General features: G+C 31.8%; 1 protein-coding gene across 1 annotated transcript in view; it reads right to left on the bottom strand.

Annotated features, from left to right (window-relative positions):
* Nucleotides 1-2142: 2142 nt before the first annotated feature.
* CSMD3 (CUB and Sushi multiple domains 3) overlaps nt 2143-11787 on the bottom strand; it is a 181752-nt gene continuing 172107 nt past the window's right edge. Inside the window, exons 38-40 of the mRNA XM_008578674.1 lie at nt 10781-10868; nt 8436-8571; nt 2143-4123 (exon numbers count right to left, since the gene is read on the bottom strand). Coding sequence (XP_008576896.1) covers nt 3964-4123; nt 8436-8571; nt 10781-10868 — 384 coding nt within the window. The 3' untranslated portion in view covers nt 2143-3963. The remainder of the gene's footprint in view (nt 4124-8435; nt 8572-10780; nt 10869-11787) is intronic.

The raw sequence follows: 11787 nt of genomic DNA, 5'->3' as shown, positions 1-11787 counted from the left end.
TAGAGAAATGTATTTTTATATATACATTAGTATGTACTAATATATGTATATATTATTATATGTGCTAGACTATTTTAAAATATTTTATATCTATTTTATTGTAATTAATTTCCTTTCTGTTTTATTGTACACATGTAAAAACATCATCCAGAAAAGGAGACCGTAGGCTTCAAAGAAGTTCTGGCTTGCTTTACTGAATTTCTCTTTAATAGCTGTGTTAATTGGCTCATTGGAACTATGATTGGAATAATGCTGTCATAGGATATTCTCCAGATAACATATCTGTTTCTAATAAGTTCCTTCTGGAGATGTAAAATCTTAACTCAAGAGTGTGAGAGAAGATACTTGCTGAGGAGGAAAGCCTTTGGGTTCTCTTTAATTCATAACATGAAGATGGTTCTATATTTTTCTCTACATCTATACATCTCATTGGTCCTGCACATAAGTTCATCCTTATTTTCATAGGCATGCTAATAGTTACAAGCAAGATTTGGATCTTATGAGAGTTTAAACACAGATTTCCTGTTTTGTATTTTGAAAAACAACTTACAGCTATAAATTTGAATGTACGGAATGCACTTCTTTTCCAAAACTAATAAAATGACTACACATGGGGACTTATTAAAAGTTGGGAAAGTATCTGGCAGGTGTTCACTAGTTCCATTTGTTTCTGTACTGAAGAATGAAATCTAATATCCACTGGCCATGTCCATTCCCTAGTAACTTCTAAATCTGCTCTTAAATTACTTGAGAACACCAAACTCATGAACATGATGACAGAAAGATATTTCTCAGATTTTACAATATGTATATCTTTTCAGATTAATATTCCCTTACCTACAAACTCATCCTAAAAAAAATAAACAAATCAATATTTCTTTTAGCCAAAATTCAAACTACCCGTTCTAAATTCCTTCTTGAACTTATGTGCTTTTATAATTCCATAGAATTTGGTTTTTTAACCTTACTTAAGTGATGCCTACTTTAAATTTGCAGATATTCACAGATTAATACCTGGACATGCAATACATTCTCATTTTCTTTGAGCAAGTATCATCCAGTAATTTTATTGACTCTTTCAGACAATGTTATGTTCTTTTTTTCTCAATTGTAAATAATAAGCACAGGTAAAATAAATATTGCCCTTTGGTCTATATCCATAATCATTCGTCGGGTTCCAGTGTCTAGAAATTCTGAGTGGAATCTACGTCCTTTAATATTAAGTAGATAGGAAGTGCAACAAGGCTCTTTTAAATTATTTCCTCTAAAATGGCTGCTAACTTTTGAGAAAGCTAAGGATAAACAATGAAGATGAAGAAAAATAGCAAAAAGAGGAATAGTGAAAGGCTAAAAAGCAGAAGAGCCGGAAAAGAAGGGAAGAATATTCAGTATCGGAAGAGATAAAACAAATTAATAAGCAGAACAAAAACACACAATAAAGGATAAAAACAAAGACAACAATAAGGAAAAATATAGACGACATGAAATTAGTGAAGGGGGAGGTAACAAAGTTAACAGACTACAATTATATCAAGAGAGTGATTAGAAACACTAGAGTTTGAGGTTGTGAAGTAGAAAAACACTATATTATGGAAAATGTTCTCCTATAAAAGTGAACCTAACTTGTGATTTTAACTTCATAGAAACTTAGTAACTTTCCTGAATACAAATGTTCACATGTTCCACTTATTTGTGGAAATCCTATATCCTGGCAAAAATAGATTTGTTTTTGACTATTATTTTAATGTAGCTATTCAAAAGGTTATTGAGTTCATATCCATGAAGCATGCTAAACATAAGTATGTCTATGGAAATATACTATGAAAACATTAGAAAACATAAGGTGTATCTAAATTTATATAGTATTGTTAAAATATTTATATTAAAGAAAAATTCTAAGATAAGGTTCTTAATGTACTATTATGTTTACTGGGAATCTGTTTACCTCTAAAAGAGTGTCATACTTGGGGAACTGTGGAATATGAAAAAGGAAAACACCCATATTTCATTATTATGTTGCTAACTAAATATATATACATATAATATGCAGTGCTGAAACTTTTAAAAACACCAAATAAACATGGGCTGTTTATTTTTGTCACTAGCCTGGGCAGCTGCAGATCATTTTGAAAGGAATACACATTTTACAAAAGCAATTATCCATTTTTATTTTGTTTACATTGCACTGAAAATTTACATCATACTTTTACAAAGTTTTTTTTTTCATAAAAATATACTTCTTTACAAAAGTGTATGCATTAATATAAGAGGAGTAGCCAGTTGCAGAAGAAACATTGTTTAAACAAGATCTTAAATGTATTAACTTTAACATTAATGAATGAATCATTGTTATTGCAGTCATTTGAATAAACAAGAATAAATAACTGATGGCATAAAATTTAAAACTGCATCCTGTCAGTAGAATACAATGTTGAGAAAATTGAATGAATTTCCAAAACAATGTATCTCAGAGTGGTTTACAAGAAATCCACTAAATGTTGTAGAGATAGATCCAAGCAGCACTCCGGTGCAATGGTTTCTCTTAGGCACTCTGTCTCATGATACAAAAAGTTGAGACTGTTCACAGGATTATCCATATTTGGAAGGGACAACAACAAAGAGTTCACACTGGGTACATAATTTTATTAAATGAATTAAAACATGCTCTAAAAAGGAAGACAATGACCTATTAAATAAAGATGCTGACATCACTGGATGATACAGTTGTAAGGAAGCCACCAATAACTTATAAATACTTACATTAATATGACAATGAAAGAAATTTGGTCTGTCTGAAACCTGCTTTTAAAGAGTAAGTGTATAGAAATTTTAAAATATATGAAAATTTGATAAGTCCACAACTTTAGTAAACAAATTTATATGGGTAATTTGGAAGAAAAAATTTTAAGTCATTTGTTTAGGAGCTGGACCAAACTATATTGCCAACTCATTGTTAGATGAAAGTTAAAAGTGTCAAAATAATGTTAAAATTGGAGGCTCAAATGGAAGGAAATGTAAATATATCATAAACTAAATGTAGTAAATTATTAATAGGTTCTACTTGGTCTTTCAAAAACACTGGTAAGTTTGGTAAAAGATGGTAATTTTGGAGTCTCAGATAACTGCAAAATAATCATCCTTATAGACTATAGATAATTTTTTGCCAGCCAAAATCGCTGCTGGATGACAAAACATATTGAAGCAAGGATTTAAACACTACCCCATGACCACTGAATAATACTGGTTACTCCATAATGGGGAAATCAGGAGGGTAGCACAAGGACCTTGCCATTTGGAGAAACTATGACGACCAATCTAAAAAACAAATAGCAATAGGATATCAAAGAACAAAAAGAGTCAAACCAGAGTGGGCAACTTTATATCTTTTGTGGCATAAATTAGCTTATAAACATTTAAATGTATGACTCAATTTTAAATAACCATGGAAATAAGGAAAACAATGCCTCAATTAACAAGAATTAATAGTTGATACAGTGGTATGAAATGCAGACTTACAGACGTGATGTAGCTCATGACAGTTAAAGAGAAGTCAGTGATCTATTGACTCTTGTAAGTATAGCTCTTATTTTCTACCCTATATCTTTTTGTTTTTTTTAAACCCAGTCCCTCTAATATAGTTTATAAAGCACAGAAATACTGATAGTGGATGCTCCTCCAATATATGCAAATAAGTTTATGTTTTAGAATAATCTCCTTTTTTAAAAAAGCAAATAAACTGTGAGAAAGCACTCTCAGAGTGCAGCCAAATTTCTGTAAAACTCTCCATGATAAACATGAAGAAGAATTATGGTCCAGTTTATGAAAAAACACTCTATCATTCCTCAGGAAAAGATGACCAGCAAGTCCTGAAAAGTGTGCTTTAATTTGTTTAGCAGTGAACTAGATGTGCACTGGTTTGTGTGTCAATTTCCAAGCTTCTGGAGAAAGTGAAGTGTTGCCACGTTATACCATTGTGCAAACCGTGTTCAAGTTGGGATCAAATCGTACTGCCTTCCCTTCCACTGACTTCGCATTGGTGTCATACATGGGATTTTCGAAAGCTGCTTGGCCATTGTTGTTTTCATGAACGGAACATCCTGTATACTGTGTTTTGGGTGCAGTCCTGTTAATGAGAACATTGGTTAGCTATGTATTAACTTTCTTCTAGAAACAGCAGATTAGGCCTCAAACATAATATACTTAAATTATCATTTGTAGGGAATAATGTAACTTAAAAGTATTACTTGAAAGACCATAAACTCAATAAGTCAAACTTGAATAATCTGTCACTTTTAAATCTCCTGAGTGACTTTTGTTATTTACATACAATACATATTTATATATAGCACCACTATGAGTAATATAAGCATAAATAAATAATATTATGGCTATCGTTGTAAATTTCCTTATGAAATAAATTATTATTATGACTCATCATGTATAATATAAGTAAATTATTATGATGAATTTAAATCTCATTATTACTTATTCATTCATTCATCAAATATTTACTGAGCATCTCATATGTGACAGGCATGATTCTAGGAATTGGGAATATAATTATTTTTAAAAAGTATACAAAGCCATTAGTCTCACAGAAATATTATAGTGATAAAAAACAATGAATAAGTTAAAAATAAGTAAACCAAGAAAAATAGTAGGTAACGAGAATTGTCATGATGAAAATGAAAATGCTTGATATGACAAGTAGTAACTAGGAGTCACTTTAGGAGAAGTAATAAGGAAAATATCTATGAGGAGATAAAATTTAATCTGAGACTGAAAGGATAATAAGGATCAGATCTACACTAGTAAGGAAATGGGGACCCCACAAGGAGTAGACAATGCTGAGGCCTAATCTGGAAAGATATTTGGAGTATCCAAGAAACAGAAATACTCAATTTGATTTTTAAAATGATATGCACTAGAGAAAGTAAATCCAAAATCCCAAAGAAAAAAATGACTACACTGATATTAAAGTCATGAAAATAGTTTCCAAAGAGTCCTGTTCATGTCTTTTTTTAATTCCTGTTCATGTCTTTATTTCTCCCACCTTTCACTAATGCTTATTTCTAATTTCTCTTGCCCACATCCCATTGTGCAATTTGCTGAAACTTGTAATGGGACAAAGGCAGACTTGCCTCTATCTGTTTCTGGGGCCTAATTCCTAAAAAGGTTGTATCTTAAAATAAATTTCTTTCTCAAATCTTTTGTTTATACCAAACACCACAAATTTCAACTCTCAAGTTCATTGTAATTTGTATTTCCTATTATATTATGTTATTTTACTATCCTTAATACATTTTCTAAATTTTTCTATATTTCAAAAATTGTTAGATTATCTCTATAACAATAAATTTAAAAGCAAAACAAAACAAAACTATCATAGGTTTATTGAAAGAAACCTAATATCTTGCTCTCTCCAGGTGCATCTTATTCTGTATTTCTACTGGGTCATATTTCTCTCTCTTTTTCCAAAATAGATTTACAATAAAAACCAGGAGCAACAACAGCTTTAAGAAAAATAATACCATCAAGCTTTAAAGAAGAAAAAGTTCATACCATAAACAAAAATTAACTTGAAATGGTGTGGAGAAAAAGGAACTCAGACACTGTTGCTGGGAATGCGGAGCCTTTATGGAGAGCGATATGGAATTTCCTCAAAAAACTAAAACTAGAATTACCATGCATGATCCAGCAATCACTCTTAAGCATACATCCAAAGAAAATGAAATCAGTGTGTCAAAGAGATATCTACATTCCCATATTTATTGCAGCACTATTCACAACAACCAAGGTATGAAGTCAACCTAAATGTCCACCAGTGGATGAATGGATGAAGAAAACATGGTATATATACATAATGGAACACTATTCAGACATAAACGTGCAGACATGAATGGATGGAACTGCAGGTCATTATGTTGAGTGAAATATGCCAGGCTAACAAAGATAAATACACATGTTCTCACTCATATATGGAAAATTTAAAAGGTCTCACAGAAGAAGAGTGCAGAATAGTGGTTGCTAGAGGCTGGGAAGGGTAAAGGTAGGAGGAGATAGGGAGAAGTTGGTCAACAGGTACAAAACCACAGCTAGATAGGAGGAATGAGTTCCAGTGTTCTAAATCACTGTAGTGTGACAACAGTCAATAATAATTTATTTTATATTCTCAAATAGCTAGAAGGGAGGATTTTGAATGTTCCCAACCCAAAGAAATGATACATGTTTGAGGTGATGAATATGCTGATTACTCTAAATTGGCCATTACACACTGTATACATATACTAACATAGCATACTGTAGCCCATAAATATGTACATTATTATGTCAGTTAAAAAAATAATACATTGCCTTCTAAAAAATTAATTCAAAATGAACCAAAGTCATAGATACAAGAGGTAAATCTATAAAAGTCTTAGGAAAAAATTACAGGTAAATCTTCATAACTTTGGATTTGGCAATGGTTTCTTAGATATGACACTAAAAGCACAAGCAAGAAAAGAAAAAAAAATCTGACTTCATCAAAATGGAAAACTTTTGTATATGAAAGGACACCATCAAGAAGGTTAAAATACAATCTACCAAGAAAGAGAGAAACTATTTGTGAATGATATATCTAGTAAGGTCTAGTGTCCAGAACATGTAAAGAACTCTTACAACACAACAACAGTAAGACAAGCAACCAATTTAAAAATGGGCAAAATATTTGAATAGGCATTTCTACAACAAAGATAGACAATAGCCAACGAGCACATAAAAGATGCTTAACACTATTAGTAATTATGGAAAGGAAGATCAAAACCACAATGAAATACTACCTCACACACACTGAGGGCTACAATAAAAACACAAAAAAAGAAACCCCCCCAAAACAGAAAATAACAAGTATTGGCGAGGCTGTGGAGAAAGTGGAGCCCTTATATATTGCTTTTGGGGGTGTAAAATAATGCAGCTGCCATGCAAAACACTTTGGTTGTTCCTCAATAAATTAAACACAAAATTACCTTTTAACCCAGAAATTCCATTCCTGGGTATATACCCAAAAGAATTGAAAACAAGTGTTCAAACAAAAACTTGTACACAAATGTGTATAGCAGCACTATTCACAATAGTCAATAGTGAGAAACAACCCAAATATCCATCAACCGATCAATGGACACATTCAAACAAAATGTGGTATATCTATACAGTGGAATGCTATTCAGCCATATAAAGAAATAAAGTTCTTATGTTCAGTAGAATATAGATGAAACTTGAAAATATTCTTCTCAGTTTAAGAAGCCAGACACCAAGTGTCACATATTATATGATCCAATTTATATAAAATATCCATAATAAGCAAAGCAATAGAGAAAGATTTGTAGTTGCCTGAGGCTGGGGGTAAGGAAAATAAGGAGTGACTGCTTTATGAGTACAGAGTTTCCTTTGGGGTTGATGAAAATGTTCTAAAATTATACGGTGGTGATGATTGTATGACATTGTGAATGTGGTAAATGCCACTGAATTTTACTCTTTAAAATGGTTTAAATGGTAAGTTTAATGTTATATGCATATGTATTATACCACAATAAAAAAGGGTGATTAGCTTTTCTTATGAATAAGCTTATCGATAATCTTTATCGATAAGGTCTGATATTGGACAGACCTAAACAACTTTTAATTCACAATTATTACAAATTTATGTAATATTAAATAAATCATTTTTAGAAATTGCAGACTGGCACATAATAAAAACACCAATTTTAAAGAAAATGCATTTAGGTAATATTCTTTTAATTATCAAGTTGCCTACATATTTTTTTTCCTGATAAGGAATTGTCCCAAATAGTGGAGAATTGCATAGTAAAGCCCCTCACCAGGATACTGCAATGGATAGAGCAAACAGGACCTACTAATTATATGTACATCCATATACTAGAGTTATCACAAATTTAAAATACTAACTGCATAGTCTTCAAAAACAACAGAAGATGAATGAGAGAATTAAAGGATGTTACCATCTGTCTGCCTAGGTAAAATCAGTCAGTATTTTCATGTGAACTAAAAGGTTTGGATACAAGCTTCTTCCTATTTCTAAATGTATTGGCAGCAGATACCATCTCTCCAATTTAAACCTTAACCTATATTTCATATCTCTAAAGTCTCATTATGGATAATGTAAAAATAACTTGTACAATTAATTCTAGACCAGGAAACTGACAGGCAAAAGGAGGAAGGGTTAAGTTTAATGCTTGTGCGATTTAACAGAACCGTGTGTATATGTGGTGTTGTGGGGGTCGGTGGGGGAAATAAGGTTTTCGACAACTGCAACAGTTGACACACAGATATTTCAACAACCCAAGGGAAAAAATAGAAATTAGGATTTGAACTAGAGCAGAAGAAATATGAAATAGAGTTGGGAAACATTCTGTAGTTAAAATCAATCAACTCACCTTTGTTTATAAAGATAAAATCCAAATCCTGCAAATATAAGTGCAAAAAAAGGCACAAGAATAGCGATGGCCACAGAACTACTATTTGTACCATGAGGTTGATTTGAAGAATTTGAACCTTCTGACACATTCAGTCCTACAAAATAAAAAAAATGAGTTATAAATACAAAATTAGCTCTATTTTATCATAATTGACTTCTGTTTTTATGAACCAATTAATTTCTTCCATTCTCAAGATATCTATGTGGAAATGTACATAGGAAACACAAATAATGTGTGTAACTCCTCCAACTGATTTCCAGTCATTTTTGCACAATGTCTACGAGTTATAAGATATTTTCCAGGAAAAGATACTGACTAAAAAACAAGCAGAGTCCCTGAATGGAAGAGCTTATACAATAGTGGGAAGAGTTACACAGAAATTAATAAGTAATACATCAAGTATGAAGTAATGGCCAATGTGTTTTAGAAGGGGAAGGAGTAATTCCATCTGCAACATCTAAGAATGTTTTCTGGAGGATATACTATAGAGTCTTGGTCTTGAAGAATCAGTAGAACAACAAATGGAGAAGAAAGCAGAATCACCCTATACCTAGAAATGGGAAGGTGAGTGGCATATTTAGGGGATGCGACAAGCACTGGTGTATGGGAGGAGTAGGAGGCTAAAATAATAAACTTTGGCTAGATTCTGAAAGGGAATAAATTTCATTCTAAAGAGCTCATGGCTGGCAGGTGGGCTCAGTTGGTTAGAGCACAGCCTTAAAACACCAGGCTCATGAGTTCAGATCCCCGTACTAGCCAAAAAAAAAAAAAAAAAAAAAAATCTTATAAAAATAAAAATGAAATAAATAAACAAACAAATAAAAAGAAAAACATCTCAAACTTACACCCACCTCAGTGTGGGATAACTGAAGGTATTTAGAAATAAAAGACCCAGTGATAAAAAATGAGGTTTAAAACAGAGCCTAGAGTGGGATGGACTTGAGAGAGTACATCAGGGAACTGGGTATAGTTAGATGGTTGTAGCAACAACTCATATAAAAAAGAAAATTAAGATTTGAACTAGAGCACTAGGAAGAGCATGAAAAGATAGATTTGGAGAACATTTCATAGGTAAAATCAACAGAATCTGTTTGTGTGGGTGAAAAAAAATAAAAAGGCATAGGATTAGAAGTATTCTACTTTAAATACAGTAAATGGCGATGGCATCAGAGATAGAAAATGAGAAAAATCAGGTTTGTCAACACGTTGGCACAGGGATGGGGGAAGAGGAAATAGTCACAGTCCTTTTTCAGGAAGAAATAGCTCCTTTATGATAAGTTCTGTTTTAGACCTATAGTGTTTGAGACACTTTTGGGAATATTATATAAAAACGTTCCATATTCAATTATACAACTGTGTTAATGTACCATATTAATGAATGTTTTATTCTGTTTTTAAAACTAACATAAATTAGGCAGGACATTAAGTTGTGTGAAATGACATACTATTATTGCTAATTTAGAGAAAGCTAATTTCTCTTTTTTGATAAACAGTTATATGCAGCTAAGCCACATCCTTGTCCAAGAAAAAAAAAAATAGCACCTTATTCTATACGGTATTATTCCAGCAATTCAGAATATTTATGTAAAAGTTCAAAGTAATGAATTTTTAATGTCAAATATTCATTTTTAGAACCTAAATTTATTATTTATGTATCAATGCTACATAGTAATAATGGTAGACAGTATAACCTTAGGAATATTATGCACCAAAAGTTATGTTTATTTCATTCTAGTAAGACTGTTAAATGTTTACACACATATTAGAAGATGTGGAAATAAGAATGGCAAAACTCTGTGCTTCCCACCACAGAAAATGTACATATTTGAAGAGCACCAAGTCCCCAAAAGGGGCCCATTCTTCAAAGTTATTTTCCCTTTCCAGAACCTATGAATTGCTTCAAGTGCCAATACATCTTTGGGGGGAATAAGAAAATTACAACAATATTCAAACTGAGGAGAACTACTACAGTTCTCGTGAGATAAGATAAAATAATTTACAGTTTAATATTTTCTTTTTTATCTATATCACTTTTTCTCCTTTTTACTTGCTTAAGGGCATGACAGTTTGTCATGTTTATTAGAGATATGAAAAACTAAACATTATACAGAGTTGATACATAGAGAACCAATATTTTGAAGAATGTGATTATTTTAAAAGGCTATCAAATGTATCAGTGTATAGTTCTAACAATGCAGAATTCAAAATGTAGTAAGTGTGCCTAATGTACAAAATCCAGTGTATTTTCTTTTGACGTCTGGGGTAATAAAGGAGCTACGTGAAAATCAAAATGAATACATTACCCAGTCTTTGTAGTCCAAATTGCCCGTAATCTTTGCCTTGAATAAATCCTTGAAATACATAAGTAGCTCCATCAGGCTCAGCAGAAACCTAAAAATATTTAAAAGTCTGATTAAATCTGAAGACTGGCCACAGCTATATTTTACCAGCCTTAATAAATACCCAATTTTATTCTGAACTGAATATATTTCAGAGTTCCTTTTCTTTATATCTTCATCCTATGCAAAACACAGAAATTGCACAAATTTTCCATCATCAAAGGCAAAAGTAAAATTTTAAATAATTATGATGCTGAAAAAAGGAGTGTTGATTTTTAATATAATGGTGTAGTGATATAGATTTCTTATAGGCTAAGAAATCTAATGTGACAAAATAAAAGGCAATGACAATGAAATAGAGTGAGACAAATGGTCAATAATAACTAAAATACACTTGACCCTTATAGCCGTAAAAAATTGATTCCAGGACCTCCCTTTGATACCATAATCCACAGATGCTCACGTCCCTGATATAAAATATCCATAGTATTTGCATATAACCTGTGCACCTCCTCCTGTATAGTTTAAATCATCTCTAGATTACTTATAATATCTAATACAACGTAAAAGCTATGAAAATAGTTTTTATACTGTATTGTTTAGGGAATGATAAGAAAAAACAAGTCTGTATATGTTCCATATAGACACATTTTTTTTTCAAATATTTTCCATCTGAGATTGGTTGAATCTACAGATGTGAAACCCACAAATACAGAGGGCTAAGTGTATAATAATACTGCACTTTGTAGATTACCTGACTGCTCCACATGTATACATTCTTTCTGTCCCCTCCAACCAAACTTCATGGGTCTTCCCTGTACTTTCTATCTGAGTTGGGCTTGGTCCTGTGACTTGCATTTGCCAATGGAGTGTGGGTGGGATTGACGATAAATCAGTTGTAAGCCTAGGTCTTAAGAGGCATATTTCTTTTTCCTTTTTTTTTTTTTTTTTTTTTTTTTTTTTTTTGTCCC

This window comes from Galeopterus variegatus, unplaced genomic scaffold (assembly GCF_000696425.1).
Source record: "Galeopterus variegatus unplaced genomic scaffold, G_variegatus-3.0.2 Scaffold1739, whole genome shotgun sequence".
Classification (NCBI taxonomy): Eukaryota; Metazoa; Chordata; class Mammalia; order Dermoptera; family Cynocephalidae; genus Galeopterus; species Galeopterus variegatus.
This window is presented reverse-complemented; position numbering and strand designations above follow the sequence as displayed.